At 39.6% G+C, this 21948-nt stretch overlaps 1 protein-coding gene and 1 long non-coding RNA gene across 5 annotated transcripts in view; one reads left to right on the forward strand and one right to left on the reverse strand.

Annotated features, from left to right (window-relative positions):
• Positions 1-1943, reverse strand: part of LOC141571013 (uncharacterized) — a 34316-nt gene extending 32373 nt beyond the window's left edge. The window contains exon 1 of one of the 3 annotated variants that reach the window (XR_016019180.1): positions 1724-1943. This is a non-coding gene — a long non-coding RNA (uncharacterized LOC141571013). The remainder of the gene's footprint in view (positions 1-1723) is intronic. The other 2 variants (XR_016019181.1, XR_012495464.2) reach the window with 2 other exon arrangements.
• Positions 1-21948, forward strand: part of DCT (dopachrome tautomerase) — a 71492-nt gene that overhangs the window by 32792 nt on the left and 16752 nt on the right. The window contains exons 1-6 of one of the 2 annotated variants that reach the window (XM_019737195.3): positions 6191-6977; positions 14649-14948; positions 17123-17223; positions 17362-17528; positions 19564-19743; positions 21332-21467. In XM_019737195.3, the coding sequence (XP_019592754.3) occupies positions 6683-6977; positions 14649-14948; positions 17123-17223; positions 17362-17528; positions 19564-19743; positions 21332-21467 (1179 nt within the window). In that variant the 5' untranslated portion in view covers positions 6191-6682. Of the gene's footprint in view, positions 1-6190; positions 6978-14648; positions 14949-17122; positions 17224-17361; positions 17529-19563; positions 19744-21331; positions 21468-21948 lie in introns of those variants that run through there. The other variant, XM_088792856.1, reaches the window with a different exon arrangement.

Raw genomic sequence — 21948 nt, forward strand, 5'->3', positions numbered from 1 at the left:
ATTAAGTTCGAGAACTCATCCTAGAAAAAGTGCTACATACCTCATTGCTGAATATCACTGTGGTCACCTTTAAAGTACTCCCCTTGGGAAGCTATGCACTGATGCCAAGGCCTAGTCCACCCTTCAAAGCAATTTGGAACTCTTTTCTGGAATGGCCGTCAGAGCTGTTATCATATTACCCTTGATGTCCTGAATGTCATCCAAATGTCTTTCTTTCAATATTTCCTTTATCTTCAGGTAAAGAAAGAAGTCATTGGGGGCCAGATCAGGTGAGAAGGGAGGGTGTTCCAATACAGTTATTTGTTTACTGGCTAAAAACTCCCTCACAGACAGTGCTGTGTGAGCTGGTGCACTGTTGTGATGCAAGAGCCATGAATTGTTGGTGAAAAGTTCAGGTCATTTTTGTCTAACTTTTACACACAGCCTTTTCAGCACTTCCAAATAGTAAACTTGATTAATTGTTTGTCCAGTTGGTACAAATTCATAAGAAATAATCCCTCTGATATAAAAAAAAGTTAGCAACAGCATTACAACAAGTTCGCGAACTTAATTGTCAGACCTCGTATATGGTGTGGTATTTAATCTTTACAGTTAAACTTAGATATTATCATCTCAAATTCATAGCTGTGGAAACTGAGAATGGAAGAGGATAACCACATTGTCCAATGGAAGTAGAAGGGTCAAGATTGATAAACCAAATCCGTGTGGTGTCAAAGCCGTAGTGCTTTTACTACTTGCAGGAATTTCTTCTATATAATGTCATACTCACAAGTATCCATCATTCTAAATTTTTTTAACTTAAACATTTATATTTATGATTAAAAAGTAACTACTATATGTCCATGATTCAAAATTCAAAATGTACAAAAATATAGAATGAAAATAAATATCCTTTCCTCTATGGTTCCCTAGCCCTTTAGGCCCCTTTCCCAGCAACAGCCCCTCAAACAGTTTCTTGTTTATATTCTGTACATTCACACACACAAACATATAGGCACAGCCTCTCTCTCTCTCTCTCTCTCTCTCTCTCTCTCTCTCTCTCTCTCTCTCTCTCTCTCTCTCTCCCTCTTTCCCCATCCCAACTCCTTCACACAGAAGTGTTAGCATAGTGAATCCACAATTACATACATTATATTTTTCACTTGACAATATATTTTGGTAATCCTTCCAGACCCTGAACAGTTTTAATTGAACATTTATAAACACTGATCAATCTGTTAGTACTAAAAAAGTTTGTCTAGAGAAGTTTACATTTTCAGCCTGTACAACCTTTTGCAAAAGTATAATGTCGTATTTGCTGGGTTTGATCAGAAGTGGGCAGAAAAGGGAGTGAATCACTTCTTTCTCAGATTCACATTTTAAAGCAGGAGTAGCTTTATGTCCCCCAGCACACATAAAAAAATCGAAGTTGAATACCCATGACCAGGATGAATTATTAAAAAACAAAATGATAAAATAAGAATTGGAGAGCACAAGTGTGCATAACAAAGACCTGAGATGAATACAATGATGAGTGATGCAAAATCTGAAATTAATAAGTGTGTTTGATGTGTAAACACAGCCTTAAGGATAGACTATCAAAAATGCATTCAGGAGGGATAAAATGCATCCAACTGAAATACCAGAAACCACACAGCTCCTTCCTAACCTGTAATTTCTCTGAAGAACAATTCACACCACCAAGAAAATAAAAACTCTTAGATGTAGAAAGCAAAACCCTTACCAGTACAGATGTCCAGCATTTAGGAAACAGTTTGGACACGGGGGAAAAATGTAATCTCTTTTCCCCATGATGTGGCAGCAGAGAATAGATCAAAAAGCATACGACAGAGGAGTCCAGCAGGGACTACAAACGGGGAGGATTTTCACATTCGGAGGCACGGAGAAAAGAACAGGCAACTCATTCACAAGCAGAAGAAAAATGCAGATAATTTCTCTATATTAATCTTAGCAGTGCCTCTGAAATATTTAGCACCCCATTTGGTTGCTTACCAGACTTTGAGCTATTTCTTCCTCCTTTAAATGTAGGAAAAGCATGGACTGGCATTCTATGTGCAAAGTTTTGCATGCCCACCCTGCGTCATTCACAGATTCTCTCAAGTATCTAATTGAATTCATTTCCGTGAACAGGCATTGGGTCCTTCTTGTGGGCAAGATGGTGTTAGGAGCTAAAATGCAAAATGAAAGTACACAGAACGTCTCTTTTCATTCAGATTCTTGTCTTGACTGCGAAAAGACAGGGTAAAATGAGTTGCTTTCTAATTAAGCACTTTTCTACACTCAGATTATTTATTTAGCTCGGTGATACTCAGCAGCCTGTCTTTACTGGGTTCCAGAACATCCCTTAGAATATTCTGATTTTATAGCTTCTATTGGCAACAAATGGTCTCAATACACCCATGAAATATCTCCTTTTGGATTTGGTATTCAGGTTCTAACGAAGCCTTTACCTTTGTAAATAAGGCGGTGTTTCATTTCAGCCACGCTCATGATCTGAGATCTCCTTGGCTTATGTCCTTAGATCTGTGATTCCTTACACAACTTCTCAGGAATTCATCTTGAATTATCTAAGCCCTGACTTTCTCACAAACAATAACTTGGGTGGGTGTTTATCACCTTTGGACTTACACAGAAATATGTGTGGATGTATATATCTCTCTGCCTCCTTTCTCAAGAAATTTGAGATAGGCTGGAGAAAGACCAAAATTTGCAAAAGGGTAAGACAGGAAATCCAGAATCCAGGAACGTGAGGGAAGGACAATATCAAACTAGATACTGTGTGAATCAGTTGCTTGACATGGGGGCTGCAAATGTGGCTCTAAGTTTCATAACTGGCCAAGGCAAAGAAAGAAACACTGTCCTAAGATTCACAGGCTCTAAAAGTTCAGGATAAGCTAGTTGCTGTGAGGAAGCACAGCTCTTCTTGGTAGTGAGCCCTGAGAGAAATTTCTCCCCTGTATCCTCATAAAATGACACTGTGAAGTATATTAGATGATATAAAACCACCTTAGAAGTTTCACCTGACGTTTTCCCATAACACGCCTTAACGTAGGAGGATGGCTGATACCAAAAGGAAATTCAGTTAATGTATGGCTGGGAGGGGCCATACATTCTCAACTTCAACCAGTTTCCTCTGTCAGAATGGGGACTTCTTAATTTTATTCTGACCTGCCTAGGGCTTCCATCTAGGGTAGCAATGTTAAAACAATTCATTGAAATTAGTGGCATTTAAATTACAAGCAGCATTTCATGGTAATTTAGATGGGATAACATAGGTAAAGAAAGCAAGCCTAGCACCGAACCTGGCATAGAGTAGGAGATAAAGAAATATAAGTTTGCATCAGCCTCTTAGCATGAAGCACTTCCGTGGAGAAGGTGATAAATTTGGTAATGCAGCGTAATGAAAAGACAATGACCTTGGAGTCAGGAAAACACAGCTCAGTCATAGGATTTGTTACCTGGGGTCCTGCAGCCTCCACTTTCTCTTCTGTGAAACGAGAATAATATCCAATGAACAAATAGCCCAAAACAATATATATGGAGCTCCTAGCCTAGTGCCTGGAGCAGAGCAAAGACTGAATACATTCAGCTACTTACTTACTCCTAAAATCACAGAATCAAATAACACATAGGAACTCAAAAGGACCACCAAATCCAATGACTTTGAAGGAATCACAACATATGCATAATCTGTAGCCATATTGGATCAAATCCAAAGTAAATCTTTTCATCTTTTTAAAAATCATTCAATCACTCCCTAGTAATTCTATTCCAGGTTGAATAATCTATATTCTTCCTACTCTTTGTCATCTGTCAAGCACTAGTATTATCTTCCCTGGTGCATGTTGTTTCCTCTGCTCTCTTTCAAGGTATGGAACCTCAAACTTGATGTTTCCATGGGATAAGTAAAGAGTATCCTGCCTTTATGGGGTGGAGGTGGGGAATGATTGTGAATTTGGGGAGGACACCACAGATGAGGGCTTATTTATTCAAGTAATATTTTTAAAGTGCTTATGATGTGCCAAACTATATTTCTGCAAGGCTGATTCATTTGCAGCTTTGTTTAAACCCCCCAAATTCATAAGTTGAAATAAACCCCAGTACCCCAAGATCTGACTGTATGTGGAGATAGGGACTTAAAAGTGGTGAATAAGTTAAAATCAGGCTGTTAGGAGACAGAAAAATTTTACTTTGAACATGTTAAGTGAGAAATGTCTGGACTACTAAGGAGAGGTCATGGAAGGTAGATATATGAGTTTGGGGCTCACAGCTGAAGTCAGGGCTAGCATTGAATTTTGGGAGTCATGATAGCCTACATCTAAAGTCACAGACTAGATGAGTTATGTAGCAAGTGTTATGAAAGAAAAGAGACCCCAGGACCTAGACTTGGGGGCCTTCAGACATGAGAGTTGATCTCTGTCAATATCCATCAGTGTCAATATCCAAGAGCTTTGAATATTTATGGGACCAGGGCATCATTAAATGAAATGAAATCTCAAAGTGTCGCACGGTTGGTATGAAGTGGGTCAAAAAATAAAAATGGAATGAGTGAACGAGCTCTGAAACACCCTTCCAACACTGAGATACTACAATTCTAGTATGATTCAAGGCTCATATCCATGGCACAGTGGGTTGAATAGTGGCTTCCAAGAATTATGTTCATGCCCGGAATCTATGAATGAGATCTTATTTGGTAAAAGAGTCTTTGCAAATGTAAATAGGTTAAGAATCTCAAGATGAGATCATCCTGGAATATCCAGCTGGGCCCTAAATTCAATGACAAGTGTCCTTATAAGATACAGAGAGCGGAGAGACACAGAGCAAAGAAGAGGAGGTAGTGAGTGTAGCAGAGATTGGAGTGATGCCACCTCAAACCTAGGAAGCTGAGGCATGGCGGCGGTCCCCAGAAGCTCGAAGGGGTAAGAAGGGTACACTCCAGGGCCTTCAGAGGGAGCGCAACCCTATAGACACATCGATTTTGGGTTTGGGCCTCAGAATTGTGACAGACTAAATTTCTGTTATTCTAAGACACCTAATTTGTGGTAATATATTAGGGCAGCCTGGGGACACTAACACACACGGAATCTTTCAGCTGACTTTATTCCACCATTTCCTTTGCAGCTGTGCTGATCCAGTGATTCTCCACTCTGAGTGCCCATTAGAATGGTGTAGAGAACTTATAAAAACTGCTGAAGTCTAGGCCACATGCCCAGAGATTCTGCTTCCATGGGCTTAGGGTACTGGCGGGCATTGGTGTACAATCCGAGTTGAGAACTGCCATTTAATTAATCACAACAACTTAATATCATGGGGTGACACAGAAGTACATGGGATGGGAACAGCTATGTCAATTTTGTTTTAACTTGAGGAATTTTCTTTGGAACATGACAGTCTGTATCTCTAGGCCCTACTGTAAAGTATTCTTAGGAACTGTTTGAACTGGTTTCACATCAGCGGTCTGTACAGACCCTTTGACGCACAGACAGGCCTGTTTCCACCACGAAGACGTAAGCGGATGTTCTGACAAGTCTAGGCACCCCCCTTGCTGTCCCCAGGGGAGGCATTGCCTTCTAGATTGACAGTGCGTAACTTGAACATAAATCAAAAGATGTCACTTGCATGCCCTTGCTTCGAATTGTCCCGCTGCCTTCCTTACAATCAGATAATGACAATTTTGAATTTCTGGTGCCGTGGTGCTTCATGTAATTAAAAAAAAATCTGCTGCCTGGCTTTGCTGAATAGGAGAATAGTACGTTATTATGTGGAGGGAAGAGGGTCCCTAATTGTGGAACAAAGCAATGCCTTGTACGTCAGCTCTAAATAAATGTTTCTTTATTTCTGCAGTTGTGTGACCTCCTGTAGTGGTCTTTCTAGCACGTCAGGGAGCAGTCAGGAGTGAATTGTAGTTAGCAATGAACGGTTGTCTGCAAAGGGCCTTTGACAACGGGCTCACTGCTTCTATTGACTCCCTGGGAAATCTGAGGTCACAAGCTTGACTGGAGCACATGAGCCCAGATAATGAAGATGGTTTTACCCGCTTGAAGCAAAGCCAGAAACTTTATCTACTTCATTGTGCACTTTGGGTCATGTGCTAACCATGAGGATTTCTCTAACACTAATTCCTCTAATGATGGCTTCTCCCAGCCTTTACACAAACCCCATAAAGCCCCGTGGCTTGGCAAGCCAGACAGAATAAAGGCAGCCCGGTGTTTGGCTTTTGAACTGAGTTCAAGGCAATTAAAGTCATGGGCTAAGTAGGAAAGGAGGGGGTTTAGAAATACCAGCATAATAAGTAGTATGACTGGAGTGATCTGCAAATTAACTCAATTAGACAAAGCCTGATTTAACGGGGGAAAGATGGTGAGAAGTGCCACCCTCATTAAATCTGGTTGTTAGAGGTGCTTCTAATGGAATTAAATTTGTCTTAGTTGTTTGGATCACATAAAATAGTCTGTGCATGTGCATGTATACGCGTGCACATGCGTGGGTTCTATGATTTTGTGGGTATTTTTTAATGAGGAGAGGAATAGAATGTAAAACAAAAAAAAATACCCCAAAATACCCCCAAAAACAAAAATCAAAAACTGAGTGAATTTTCAAGAGCTCAAGAGTGGAAGACAAGAAGAAAACCGGAGAGCAGTAAGGAGTGCGCAGCGCGAGGGTGTTCTCCGATTACAAAGCCATGGGCCCCCTTCCGTGGGGGCTTCTGCTCTGTTGCCTGGGCTGTGGAATCCTGCCTGGGGTCTGGGCGCAGTTCCCCCGGGTCTGCATGACAGTGGACAATTTGCTGTCCAAGGAGTGCTGCCCGCCACTGGGTGTGGAGCCGGCCAACGTCTGTGGCTCTCGGATGGGCCGGGGCCAGTGCATGGAGGTGCAAGCCGACACCAGGCCCTGGGGTGGTCCTTACATCCTGCGAAACCAGGATGACCGGGAACGGTGGCCACGGAAGTTCTTCAACCGGACCTGCAAATGCACAGGTGAGGGAGGCCCCTGCCGAGAGACCTGGCCTGCTCCAAGCCTAGTGGGGCGGGCCCAGCTGGGAAAGGAGCTCCTTCTAAGGAAGAGATGAGACTCATGAGACTGTTAGCCTGAATTTTGAAAGACAAACCGAGTTTGTTTTTCAGAGGCAGCGAATTGAGGAAGGCCAATGTTTTGGTTATATTCTTCACACCTTCGAGTACATCTAGTTATGGAAACTAAATAAATATTACATGGGCCAAGCCTGGCTATATGAACTCATGCCAACATACCATTGGCTTGTTTGTTGGAAGGGGAAACTAAAGAGCTCCAGAGTTAGCTTTGAAACCCAGAGCAAGTCCTTTCAAGATGGATTCAGGGCCTTCTCCTGAAATGGGTTCGCACTTGTTGAAGAGGGGGTTGGGTGAGGCTTGGCATCCAAGGAAGACATGCTGTATTCCTAGTGTCAGCATTTCTAGTGATTTGAACAGGTCTCAAGCAGGGTACGTCTTCCTTGTTAAGGTTATACCTGCGTTGTAACTGCCAGAGTTGGAAAGATGTGGCAGGAGAAAGCTTTCTTAGTGAGCTGGGGAAGGGATGGTTGTTATTAGATAACAATGGCTTTTTTTCACTCTTTTCTGGGTTTGATGTGGGCATTTCAAAATTTGCTCAGTGTCCCTCTTTTAAGCCTTGGTCTCTCTTATGACCCATTTCTTTGAAATCTCTGTGCACTTCTTATTCTCTGGCCCTTCTGTGCCCTCTCAGATCCTCCAGAGCAGGGCTCCCCTCCAGTGCTGAGCAGCCATACACAGCGGTGATAAATTCTCAAAGGCTGGCAGGGCATTTGAAACACAAAAAACATAAGTGGCAACTTTAGCCAAGCCCTTGGACACTGTTTTACAGTGTCCGGCTGCATAGGAGTTTTTCCTTCTTAAATTATGTTTTTTTTTAATGTTCTTAGAGAATGCGGCAACATAAGAAAATACAGATAATTGAGCTATGTAGGGTATAAAAAGTAAAACTAAGGGAATGTACAAAAAACTGTGAGGTTAATGTAGGAATAATGTTAGACTTTTTTTAAACTTAAAAAAAAATTCGGTTTTATAGTCATTTTGTTGTCATATTGTTAATTCAGTGATTCAAAGGAACTGTTAGTTTTGCCTTGGGTATTAATTGTGACAAGAAGTTTTTAATAACATATTGAATGTATACTATCCATTTTTTTCTAAGCCAGTTGAGCATTTGCTTCTACACATGTTATTGTGTAGATTCTCATGGCTTTTCAGTCTAATGAGAACCAGCAGGTTTTTTATTACTTGTGTGATTGGAAATCATATAACACACTAACTTCTTTGTCCGTGACTCAAAAATTCTTCTAGAACACTTATTTCCAGGTCAATCAATAGTCGAGTGCCACAACTTACAAAGGTTGAAAAATCTCTGTTTTGTAGAATCCTGTGACAGACTATATTAGGAAACCAGATACAACTGTTAACTCTTCTTATCACCACCTACATACTTTATCTTTTTGATCTGGGTACCAAGTCTTTTTTGTTTGTTTTTTTTAAGTGGGGGTGGAAAGAATAGAGAATGGCAGAACAGAAGGTACAATTGCAATCTCCCTTTCCTCAGGGAATGCTTATAAATATTTCTCTAGAAGTGACAATAATTTAGGGTCACAGTGACCTCTTTCAAAACATGAAAAAGGACCCTCTACTCTGAGGAGGATAAACATACCTAAGAGGCAATGGATCAGAAACAAGACCTGTCCTGTAAGCCCAGGCTGTAAGGACATCCCATGTGCATAAGCCAATCAAAGGAAGCAGGGCTTCCTCAGGATGTATGGTCTCTATCTCCAGCCATTGTCAAGGTCATGATTTCCCCTGAGACGCACTACCAGGCTATAGCTCACCTTTCTCCATGATTTGATCTGTCTAGACTAATTCAAGACCATAGTTCTTTCCATCCCAACTTGGATAGCTCCACTTGTGGTGGCTAGATGGTCTTTTTCTTTGAGTCTTAGGGCATCAGACTAAGTCCTTAGTGACTGAGCTGGGAAGATCTTTAGTGTACATAATAATCACTGTGATGTGTCATATGTCCCAAAGCAAGACACATATCTTTCAGTTTATTCTCTCTAATGAGTGAGTTGCTTGCTTTCCTAGGGGAGCTTTTTCATGGTTTAAGAGGCAGTCATCAGATTTTAAACCTGATCTTGAGTGCCTCAAAGCCTTTCTGGTAGCCTCGTCATTTTTTGGCAAATAGGACCCCTGGGATTTTTCTGAGGTCAACCAAAATCTATTAAGACAGAGGTGTACATTAGCTCCTAGTAACCAGACTATTGATAACCTTGAATTTTGTTCAAATAGTGAAAAAATAAACGTACCATTCATTTAGACATTTAGGTTGTTTCTACATCCTGGCTATTGGGAATAGTGCTGCAATGAACATGGGGATGCTAGTATCTCTTTGAGATTCTGATTTTAATTCTTTTAGATAACTACCCAGAAGTGGAATTGCTAGGTCATATGATAGTTCTATTTCTAAGTTTTTGAGGAACCTCCATAATATTTTTCATAGCAGCTACACAATTTTGCTTTCCCACCCATAGTGTAAAAGGATGGGTTCCCTTTTCTCCACATCCTAGCCAAGGGGTATGTGCAACTGAATACTATTTCAAAGGACTTTAAAAAGAAGGAAATCCTGCAATATGGGACAACGTGGGTTAACCTTGAACACAGTATGTTAATGAAATAAGTCAGTCACAGAAAGACACATACTGCATGACTCCACTTATAGGAAGTATCTAAATTAGTCAAATTCACAGAATCAGGGGAATGGTGGTTACCAGAGACCAGGGCAAGAGGAAAATGGAGAGTTACTAATAAGCCAGCATAAAGTTTCAGTTCAGCAAGATTAGTTCTAGAGTTTTGTATCTGCAATAATGTACTGTACACTTAAAAATGTGTAAAGAGGGTAGACTTCATGTTAAGTGTTCTTACCACAATAAAATAAAATTAAAAAAACAAGAACAACAGACCATAATCTCCACGATCTTGAAGTTGGTACAAGATTGTAGTCTATTAAACCGAAATAAATGCAAACTTTGAGGGGGGAAAATTCCTAAATTATGTGCTCAAATTCTCTACAGAGAACTTTTCCATTCTCTGTGGGGATAAACTGAAACTAAAAATTACTGAACTTAATTTTCAGAAAGAGCTGAATTTCAGGAGACAGCCATTCATTTTACAAGTCTTACCTGTCAGTTGGGATTTCTGAGAATAACCAGTTCCAGCTGTACCTTCGGACTTTTGAAAAACATGTGCACCAAATAGTTTTTGAACAGTTGTCTGAGAACATCTTGTTTGTACAAGTGACTAAATGCCTCCATTTTCCAATCTCTGAAATAGGGATGATGATGAAACCACACTTGTAAAATCCTTTTGAGCTCTGTAGATGAAAGGCCCTATGTGAGTATAAAGTATTGTTATTAAAATAATAGAATCTCTAATTAAAAGGAATAGACTACTTAGAGCTCCTTGTAAATTCACTAATCAGTGGTCTTTAAGCTTATTTAGTCTAACAGCCTTCTGAGGTTGAGCTGATGCAGTTCGTGTAGAAACGTGCATTGTTTGATTGTTCTCACTCTCTTCCCATTTTTGTCTCAGCCCTAAGTAGGTATTGGATTTTGTCTTTGTAAATTTAATTTTTCTCAAAGACGTACTCAATGGTAGATAGATTGGTATCTAAGGATCCTTTATTTTTTCTCTCTCCATTTTCCAGTGAGATAATGCAATTCTTTTTAAAAGGGCCTTCTTATATTTTTTGCTGCTGCTTGCTATTGGTGGATTAAGAGAAAAAAGTTAACTCATGTTACAGCAGTGTAAGGAACTGCTAGGAAATCTAAATTAAAACAATAAACATTTTGGGTGCTAGGCTTTCACTTTGTTGCACTTTTCAGTTGTCTTCAGCATTCTAACAAATTTTTTAAACCAGGTTTAGAAGCTAAAAAATGAAAAAGATCTGACTGCAGAGCTTTTGCGTATTTTCTCTGACACATGCTGGAAAAGCAATTTTTTTTTTTTATTGAATACATTTCTGGGTCACAGGTGAGTTCAAATCCAGACAAATGCTTTCTTATTACTTCTACATTGATTTTCAGGGGCAACTCTGGCTTTGTGGAAAGAGACATTCTACATGATTGTGAAGTATCTCTGGTCTTCTGAGTCAGAATAATCATTTTGTCTTTTGTCGTTGATGATGTTTGGCTGATTCCTCTGTTTTCACCTTCTCCACAGTTAGACTTGCGTTGGTATTTCATCTGCCCTAGATGAAGGCACTGTGCCTTATTTATGTTTGTATCCTCTAGTGCTTAATGCCTTTATTCAATTATTCATAGAGTCCTTCATCACACACCCAACCAATGTTTATTTAGCACCAATTATATTAGGCCCTTGAGATACAAAGGGAAAAAAAAAAAAACCTAACATGATTTTTAATGTGTCCAAAGTGTAGCGGATGATAAGACATATAAAAACAAGTACTTATATGATACTACTGGATAAGAGGTATTTAGTAATACTAGTAATAATAACAATGTAGAACTTACTATGTACCAGACACTGTTCTAAGTTCTCTAATATATATTCATGTGCTTATCACATGTGACAGTCTCTGAGAGGTGAAATCCAAAGTTACCAAGTGTGGCAGTCTGTGAATGTACGTACAGTTGTGGGAGCACAGCGGGAGGCATATTTGGTTTTGACTGCCTTTTAGGTAGTAGGTGTTAATAACTTATTTGCTGAATAAACAAATGAGGGAGATAATGAGATATTGGTAATTTCATTTCTAGCAACCAAGAAGAACTGTGGTAAAGAAAGAGCAAGAATCTTAAAACTCATGATGAATTACTCAGTTTCAACAACGAGACCCCAAAATTCAAAGACAATTTTTACGCTTTTAAATGTGTAAATGTATTGAGTTTATTATTATAAAACTTAGGGATGCTGTTTCTTAGCATTTTGAAGGAAGGAATTACTTTCTTATTGTAGAGCTGTAACTATGCATTCATCTCCAGTCATCTGGCTGTCAGTTAATAGCTGGAAGTTTGGGTGTTTACTATCCTTCAGGTGCGTTTTATTCAATCACTCCTCAAAAAAATATTCTTATAAAAGCTGCCAGAGTAGGTGATGCATTCTAATCAAATTGTTTTAAAAGTAGTTATGATACGATTTCAGTTGATACCCTGAGGGAAAATAAATAACTCCAAGCTCCATGAAGACTTAAGCACCTTGCATAGCATCTGATACTGTAGTAGCTACTCAACAAATTTTGTTAAATAATTTGTATTTAATAGTTTCACTCCAATAATCAATATAAATTTTAATATTTAACTCAAACTATTCTAAAATATGATTTTCTGTCTTGGAACTAGTAGAAATTTTCCTTTTAAGTATTTTTTACTTATGTTCTCATATGGTATTGGAACATAGTTGAGCTATGTAAGGATAGATAGAATATTTTGCATGTGACAAAGAGCATAGAACCCAAATAACCAATTACTTTTGAAAAAATTCTTCCTATTTATGATATTTTAAAGGACAGTTTCTTTAACCATAAAAAAATTCATTGGGTTAATAGAAAAGGATGCTTGTACATTTTATTTCCATAGTACAAATGCTATAGTTTTGTTTACATGCTACTGGAAATTTTTCTTTTTCTTTAAAATCCAAATAAGCTTCTCTCTAATATGGCTTTAGTACTTTTTTATTTACCTCTATTTTGGTACTTATTGTGTATCAAAACTATTTACAGGGCCAGCTTTTCCTTCTAATCCACCAAGAATAGGGAGAGAAAGGAAGAAGAAAATATACATTTACTGAATTATGTACTACATGCTTTATACTCCTTTCTTTTTAAAATTATACTTGACATACTTCTTTCTTTTTTAAATTATTATTATTATTATTATTGAAATTTCAGCTTTATTGAGGCATAATTGACAAGTATAAGGTATTTAAAGTGTGTATCATGGTGATTTGGCTTTATATTTCTTGAATTCATTCGACGAACACTCATTTTTCCAAGGCCAAGCACAGGCCTTGCAGCAGGGTAACTGTCTTGCAGTTTGTCTTCAGCTTGCTTTGACTTTTCCCATCCTAGCCATGAGTACTTTGAAAACATTCTTCCTATTTATGATATTTATGAGCTGAGACAAGTAGAATTCCACAGTCAGTGTGATAAACTCAGGGGAAGTGGCATAGGCGGTACCATGGAGCACAGCATGGGAACATCGGCCTCTGGCGTGTAGAATCGAGGATGTTGTTGTAGACGACCCATGGTGAAGTTTAAAGGAGAAGTGGGTAACCCAGGCAATGACAGAAAGAAGAAGAGCCAGGAAAAAGGTCTGGGAGCATGCGATGGAGAAGGAGGAGGAGGGGAGCCCTGGACCTGGTCACCTGTGTTAAATGCTTTACGTAACCTCTCTCATCCCCTGGGAGATATGCATTATTATCCCCTTTTGTTTCAACATTTCAGTCCGATAATATTTAAATATTTATTCTCCCACTTATCACCATCTAAGGAATGAGGTGCTTACCATATCAAACGCAATACTCATGGCTAGGATGGGAAAAGTCAAAGCGAGCTGAAATACTAAACTTTGGCGTTAGTCAGAAAGATGCTGAGAGCCTGGAACGGCCACTCCTCCTTCTTTGGGTTGATAGAGCAGAGACATCTGTGCAACCACAGGAAGCCGGCAGTGATTTGCACTTCCAGACACCATGGCAGCTAACTCACCTTTATGACCTGCCAGCCTCCATTGATTTTGCCTTAACTCTGTCTCCTTTGTGACATAAACCAGCTTTTTAAATGTTAGATTTCACCTGAATATCTGGAAATCAGCTGATTTACTTTGGTTCTGCCTTTAGCTTGGTGTATATTCTTCTCCTTCTCTAAATCAGGCTTTTAGTCTGTGCCATAGGACAGCAGGCTTGGCAGTGTGGACACGGAGTCTGCTCCTTAGTCCCAGGTGGGGATGCGGAGAGGACGTAGGAAGGGACACCCTGCACGAGCCGTGAGAGGAAGGAGAGTGTGGAAGACAACGCGGGATCAGTTGGCTAGCTACCATAACACTGTACCACTGACCGGGGGACCAACAAAATTCATTCTCTCGCTGTTCTGGAGGCCTGAAGTCCAAGATCAAGGTGTTGGCAGGCTTGGCGTTCTTCGCCCTGTGTCATAATGTCTTTGTCCAAATTTCCTGTTCTTGTAAGGACACCAGTCCTACTGGATTAGAGGCCACCCTAATGACTTCATTTTAACTTAATTATCTCTTTTACAGACCCTATCTCTAAATATAGTCACATCCTGAGGTAGTGAGGTTTAGAATTTCAACATATGAATTTTGGGGGAGACATTTCAGACCATAACAGCATCTAATGCATTTCACAACCTGTTTCTTTGAAGGAAACATTTCTAGGGAGCTTTCTAATGTTCAGTTCACTTTGAGATGTAAATTTTTCAAGAGGAGATTAAGTGAAGGAAATTGGCTTCTTTTGCCCTCTTGTAAGGACCTTCACCTTGTCTTTCATTCTACCCCAAAGTTCAAATTCAGAAATTGCTTCCAAACTACATAAACTTATTTCTTCTTCTGTCTCCCTCCCCACCCCCATCTTTTTAACATACTCTAGGAAACTTTACTGGCTACAACTGTGGAGACTGCAAGTTTGGCTGGACTGGCCCCAACTGTGATCAGAAGAAACCACCAGTTGTTCGAAAGAACATCCATTCCTTGACTCCCCAGGAAAGGGAGCAGTTCTTGGGTGCCTTAGACCTCGCAAAGAACACTACACACCCCGACTACGTGATCACTACGCAACACTGGCTGAGCCTGCTTGGGCCCAACGGGACCCAGCCACAGTTCACCAACTGCAGCATTTATGATTTCTTTGTGTGGCTCCATTATTATTCTGTTAGAGATACATTATTAGGTGAGTTTTTCCCTTAGATTAATGTATGTTATTATAGGTTTGGGTTTGGGGGTAGATGGGTGAGAAGTAATTTCAGGCAGTTAATTAACAAGAGAACAACCTGAAGGAAGGGTTTGGCTTGTGAAAGTCAGACAATTATCAAATGCTGTGTAAAGTGAGGATGGAGCATTTTCTTCCTGTGCATTAGTTGCAAACATTGGACACTGTTCTCTCCTGTAGTTTGGGTTTTGGGTTCAAAGTCTAATCTCTTCTCCATGAAGCTCGTCATCCTCAAAGACAAGAAAGAGTTGGTGAAGTAAAGGCAAATTACTTTTGATTCCAGAAGAAAACATGTCTAAATCTGGCCATGGAAACCCTCTCTGACCTTTTCTTCAAATTAGAGGAATTAACTGAACGTGTGCTGAAGCACATGAAACTTCTTTGGGCAGAGTTAGAGTGTTTGTGTTGGAAGTGTGTACCTCATGAAACTCACAGGTACTACTCTTTAGTCTTTCAGGTCATCGTTTATGGTGCCTATGCACTGCTGGGATCCTCAGGGTTGTTTGGGAGTTGTTTTGTCAAGAAAAGGCATAAGCTGAGCCACAGCAATGTAGAATTCATCCTGGCTTTGCCCTTTGAAATCACAGTGATGTCTGATGCTTGAGAAAATGGTGGCCTGCCCTTCTAACTCCCCCAAATTGGGGCCTGGTAGGACTTCGAATGGTGGTGGTGGTGGTGGTGGGGTTGTCTATTAGGAACTTCATTAATCTAGTAGGTCCAGCTTTGTCCTCAGTTATTTTTCAGTCAGGGTGAAGCCCTGATGGAAATGTTTATTCCCAGACATCTTGACTCCAGTTCAGATTCTGCTCAGTGCAGTTCTGAACCCTTGGCTACCCCTGAAATTCCCTCTACGTTGGGGGCTCCTTGGGGGAGTCAGGGTGAATGAGAACATCAAGCTCACTTCAAATAGTCCATTTGCTTTTAGAATTGTCTGTCCTTGTGTTTATCTCTGGGTCCCCATCACTTGATTCTCCCTCATCATTGTTTTTAAACTTGCTTTTTATTTTTAATTAAAAAAAATCAATTGCAGTTGACATACAATATTATTCTCCCTCATCAGTTTGTTTTGAGAACTTTAAACTTTGTTCTGGATTAAAACATTTTAAAAGGGCCGTCCAACAGCAGCAACAGCAGTTCTTTCCTCAGTGTGAGTCTTTTAAAAACTTGCCTCTCAGGTAAGCATCTGTCTTTCTTTGTTGGTAGATAAGGAGGCACGTCTAGCTATAAACCTTTATAGCTTTCCTGTCATGACTCTAAGGAATTTTTGCTTTATGAAAGGCTACTCTCTCAAGAGGAAAAGAAAACTACAGTTTCTGGTCGTATCTGGGAATTAAATTTATATTCATGTCTGTTCAGCTCTCTGAAGTTATTATAGGTACTTTGAAAAAGAACTAAAGTTAGCTAAAGTTTCTACATAACCATCAAAAGCTGTTATGAAAGGGGGAAGAAGGATGAAATAGGCAGTAAGGAGGTCATTAAATTGCCCAAAGCTTTCCACTAAAATTGGCAGTTCCAGTGGCCAGCCAAATTGGTTTGAATGTATTTTTCTCTCTTCTAGTCTCGGTGACCATGGTTGTCAGCTAGTAGTTGAAACTGATTGATGGCTGAGGCAAAAAACCATGAAAGTTCTTTTTGGTTATATAAATGCTGAATTAGAATTAAGTGCAGTAGACGTTGCTTTATTCTTAATTAGGCCTTCCCTTATAAATGTGTGAGTTTGTAAGGAATAAGTTAGAAAAATGTCTTTGAAAAATATATTTCATTTAGGTCTTAATGATCTATTCGTTTAGATAGTTTGATTTCATCTTAATGAAATATTGCTTAAAATTAAATATATAACAGGGGCTCTTAATTCTGAAAATGATCTGAATTTCTCTGGGTTTCTGTTGACAATCAAAATGTCAAGAGATGAAGGAAAATTATCCTAAAAGTGATAGTTGTTTCTGAAATTGTTTTATTGTTGATGTTGCTTTCAAAGAGATAAATGACCAAAACTACTACTTCTTCTTCTTTTTTTCTGTTTTCTTTTTAATAAACACTGTTGGCGTACTGAGTTTGCAGATACATCTCAGGTAAGGTTTAACATTGAAAAAACTCTATTCTGTGATATCTAATTAGTTTCCCAATTGTTTTAGGACCAGGGCGCCCATATAAGGCCATTGATTTCTCACACCAAGGACCCGCCTTTGTCACCTGGCACCGGTACCATTTGTTGTGGCTGGAAAGAGATCTCCAGGTTGGTGAAAACTATACCGTTGGTTCTTTAAATTTTGCTATACATTTGGTGAAGACCCATGTCAGTGTTTGCTTTGTATGCTTTCATGTTGTATCTGATGGCATGAGTGAAATGACTAGGCATGCCTTTTGCTTTTAGCGACTTATTGGCAATGAGTCCTTTGCTTTGCCCTACTGGAACTTTGCCACGGGGAGGAACGAGTGTGACGTGTGTACAGACCAACTGCTTGGGGCAGCAAGACAAGATGATCCGATGCTGATTAGTCAGAACTCAAGATTCTCCAGCTGGGGAATTATCTGTGATAGGTAATCACGTCTGTACCTGGAATGGAAATCCAGAGACCTTATTTTCTTTTGTCTGAGAGATGGAGAGTCGCTTTACATTTCTGTTTCTAATGCATGTTGGGTTCTGTTTTCATGTTTCTGAAAATGATTTTCCTGGGGGAGATGGGATTTTTAAAAATTCTAAGCCCTTTACTAAAAGAATAGAGGTATGAAAATCACATCTGTGAGTTGAATATGCTTGGTCATCATTTTGAGATCACCTATTTTGAAATTAGTAGTTCCTGCATTCAGCCAACGTTGGTTAAGCCCCAGTCATATTCTAAACAGTGTAATAGTGTTGGGAATACAAGGATGAATATATTATAGCTTCCCTTTTGAATATTTTATATTTACAAAGGTAGATGGCTTGTAAACAAATCATAATACACCCTGAGATGGATCATAATAGATACATGTGTAAAGCCAAGCAGAGAGTCAGGGAAAGGCTCTAAGAGGTGGAGACAATTATTCTGAGCCTTTAAGGGGGCACAGACCTCAACCAGGTAGGGGAGCATGTTGAGTACGTCCTAGGTGGAGGGAACATTGTATATATGAAGCTAGAAAAGCAGTGTGGTATGGCTGAACCCCAGCATGCTGGCGGTTGAGAGGAACAAGGGATGGGGCCGTGGGAGAATGCTAAGTACAGAAGGACACAGAAGCAGGTGGGCAGCCCGCCGCCCGTGAAGAATTCCGTCCTCAGCGATTCCTTGAATGTGTTTCTCTTTCGTGGCACATGTCTCAGAAAAAGATTCCCCAAGAAGATCCTTTGCCTTCCTTTATTCATCTGTTTCCTCCAAAATCCTGTTTTTAACCCGAGTGCGCTAGCTCTCCTGTCCTGTTTTTCGACTACTCCATGGCACAGAGCTTCATTGTCACACACCTGAGGCTGGGCACGTGTGTGTTTTCAGAGATCTAGGCCTAGCTAGCTAGGACCCCCACCTTCTACATCCTAAGCTTTTCCTACAGTCCTCGGACAGCTCCACACTACGTAGAGACCTAACAAGTGCTTTTTACGTGACTTAGCATAATTCCCTAAAGCCCCATTTCTTATCGTGCCTTGAGGTATTACTATGTGGTATGTGAAATATGATCAAATACACTTAGGGAATGCTGAGTTAAACAGTTTATCTATGTATTTATTTTTTTAGAAGCACTCAGGTCATTTCTTATGTAAACATATTATTATTCTTCAAGAGGGGCCTAAACTTATCTGATCTTGGCACCTTTATTTCACAGATCGTCTCACTTGAACACACTTGGGAAAGGCTGCCTTGGAGATCTTTTTTCTTTGCCTAGTTTTAGGTACTGGCCTCTTTCATCCTCATGTGTGTGCTGATTCTATTCTCACATGCCCGGTACTGCCCCTTCCCCGTTAAAACACACAGAAACAGCTTTAAAATTTTATCCCTACCAATGAAAGAATGCCCTGATGGTGGAGTTTCAGGCCACAGTAGGCATGTAGAATATAATCTTTTATGGGCATGGGATTTTCTCAGCCTCCATGTTTACTATATAACCATCCCCACAGCCTTAGAACATTTTCTAATACAGCATTTGTCCTAATACCTCCACTCCTTATTGTTTTACCTGTTTTCACTCTGATTGCCTCCGTTTGCCTTCAATTTTCCTAAAATGCTTTCCTAGCTTTACATAGGCCCTTCCGCCCAGACTGGCTTAGCTCAGTAGAATATGGGTCACTGTATTTTCTCTTCCGTTACTCAAGATTCAATGCACATAATAGGAGTTACCATCTTGCCTGTAAATCCTCTTAATGTCTGTACAGTGGAATGGTAATTGTTATGCATATTTATTCATATGTCATATTTTTGCATCTATGATTTTGAAACTCTTTAATCCATAATTACTTTTGGAGGTAGTACTTTGACCACATATTTTTGCCCTGTAAGGTAACTGTAATAAATTTTATCACAAGTATGACTGATTGGTTTTTTTGGCCCCAAGTTATGATACTATCTACACATTAAGACATATATTTTTAATCCCCTTCAAATCTTAGCTTAGATGATTACAACCGCCAGGTCACCCTGTGTAATGGAACCTATGAAGGCTTGTTGAGAAGAAATCAAGTGGGAAGAAACGGTGAGAAATTGCCAACCCTGAAAGACGTGCAAGACTGTCTGTCTCTCAAGGAGTTTGACAATCCTCCTTTCTTCCAGAACTCTACCTTCAGCTTCAGGTTGGTGCTCTGAGTTCTGCTAGGCTGGAACTTTATAACACTTTTAGATTTTCATGCCTGTGGTCATAATGAACTAGAAGGAAATCCAGGTGTTGGGAGACATTTACAAAGCTAAGTCTTTTGATAAGAGAGGATAACAAGGGATCAATGTGAGTGAGGAAAGTCATCATCCGTGTGCTATAATTAACAGTGAAGTTTTAATCTCTCCTGACTCAGCTATTTATAACCATATTTTGTATTTCGAATTTCTGCACATATGTAGGTACAGTGTTCAGAACCAAGGTACCTCTTTAAATTTAGGATTCAAAAAATATTTTCTCATGCGCTTTCTTTTACTTTTCTGTCTTTTTAAAAAATTTTATCAGCCATAGATCTTAATATTAGGGTCTGAGATCTCAGAGGAGTTTTACAGACTAAATGCAACTCAAATTACAACACAGCAACTACATTGCAATGCTTGAAATTTAAAGGCCGGCTGATAATTCTCTCCCTCTAAAAAGACTTGAAGAATTAAGAGAAATATGTATGGATATAAATAAGGTTTTAAACAAAGGTGGATGGGACTCCAAAACGAAATGGTGATAGATTCCTGGTCTTCTCCAAAACTGGATTCTTTCTCTCTTATCTGTTTGTGAATTATACAACTGATGGATTATTTGGGGCCAGAAGCAGGATAGACTAACCTTAAATGCAGAGGTTGTACTAAGAATAGCAGGGTTCAGGGTCTGTATTGGGGTTGGACACAGCCCTTAGAGTCGGGTCAAAGGTGAGGTAAAGGGCAACATTTAAGATTGTCTTGAAAAGAAACATGCTTTAGTTTTTCATTGTGATAAAAATGCTGTTGACACAGATTGCATTCCATATAGATTTAAGGCAGTGGTTCTCAAAGTGTGATGCCCAGACAACCGTAATTGGCATCACTTAGGGGTTGGTTAGAATTACAAATTCTTAGGACCCAGCCTACATCTACTGAATCAGAAACTCTAGAAGTGGGACATGAATTACGTGGTTTTTTTTCTAGAGATTCTGCTGTGTTCTTAAATTTGAGGATCAAACTGGGTTAGGGTATGGAAAGTTAGAATTTCCTGAAAATGGGGAGGGGGAGAAAGAAAAGGGGAATTTGGGGCTATCTTTAGGATGTTGACTATATTACAGTCGAGCTGTAGGTCGATTTAGTTGAGAAATAGGAATATAAGATTATATGCTAATTCAAAAAATATTTATTGATCATAGTCCATGTGCTGGGCATGGTGTTGAGACTTGGAAATAAAAATCTGAAGAAGACCGCCCTCTAGGAGTTCATGGTCTGTCATGGGAGACAGATACGAAGGTGAAAAATTGTCATATGGTACACAAAAGAGATATAATCCAGCTGAGCAGGTGCAGAAGTAGCACTGATTAAGAATTCCCTCCCCTTATAGAAGATCATCATTAAAGGTCAGGGCTAGTTCTTAGTTAATGAGCCATGACAGAGCTTCCCATTTCCTTACCCAGTTTCAAATGAGAAGACTATTATTTAGGCTGGAACAAATTAAAAAAACCTTTGTCAATCTGTGACTATTGTTGTTGACATACTGATTTCTCTCAGGAATGCCCTGGAAGGGTTTGATAAAGCAGACGGGACCCTGGACTCTCAAGTGGTGAGCCTTCATAATTTGGTTCATTCCTTCCTGAACGGGACAAATGCTTTGCCGCATTCTGCCGCCAATGATCCCATTTTTGTGGTAGGTTCAAAGACTCAGAATGGATGAAAAATTTTCTAGATAATATGTTGGATTTATTTTCTTTTCCATAATGTTAAAGTTTGGTATGTGCGTTATTCTCTGTGTGATCAATGGGATGTATGTGTATGTAAATTAATTGAATCTGCACCATAGGAGTGAGTAGATAGCGTCCTTCAGTCCCCTCATCAGAAACTTGTGCTTTGGAGATGGTTAACTTTGGAATCACCCTAGATAAGGGTTTACAGTCCACAGTTGAATTCATCAATTAGCATAATGATATTATATCATAATTTAGCGTAATGTATATCATACATTAGCATAATGATAAATGATTTTTAATTGGTGAGATGAGTGGTGTTGAAGACAAGTGGTGGGCTACAAGGACTTTGCAGACACGGTGAGCCTGGCACGAAGCCCAGCAATCTGGCATCTTTGAAGCAGCACATGAAGTCCAAACTTCTGCTTGGTGTTTGGTCCTGGC

Source organism: Rhinolophus sinicus, chromosome 16 (genome assembly GCF_057876585.1).
Source record: "Rhinolophus sinicus isolate RSI-liver-muscle chromosome 16, RSI-T2T, whole genome shotgun sequence".
NCBI classification, from domain to species: domain Eukaryota; kingdom Metazoa; phylum Chordata; class Mammalia; order Chiroptera; family Rhinolophidae; genus Rhinolophus; species Rhinolophus sinicus.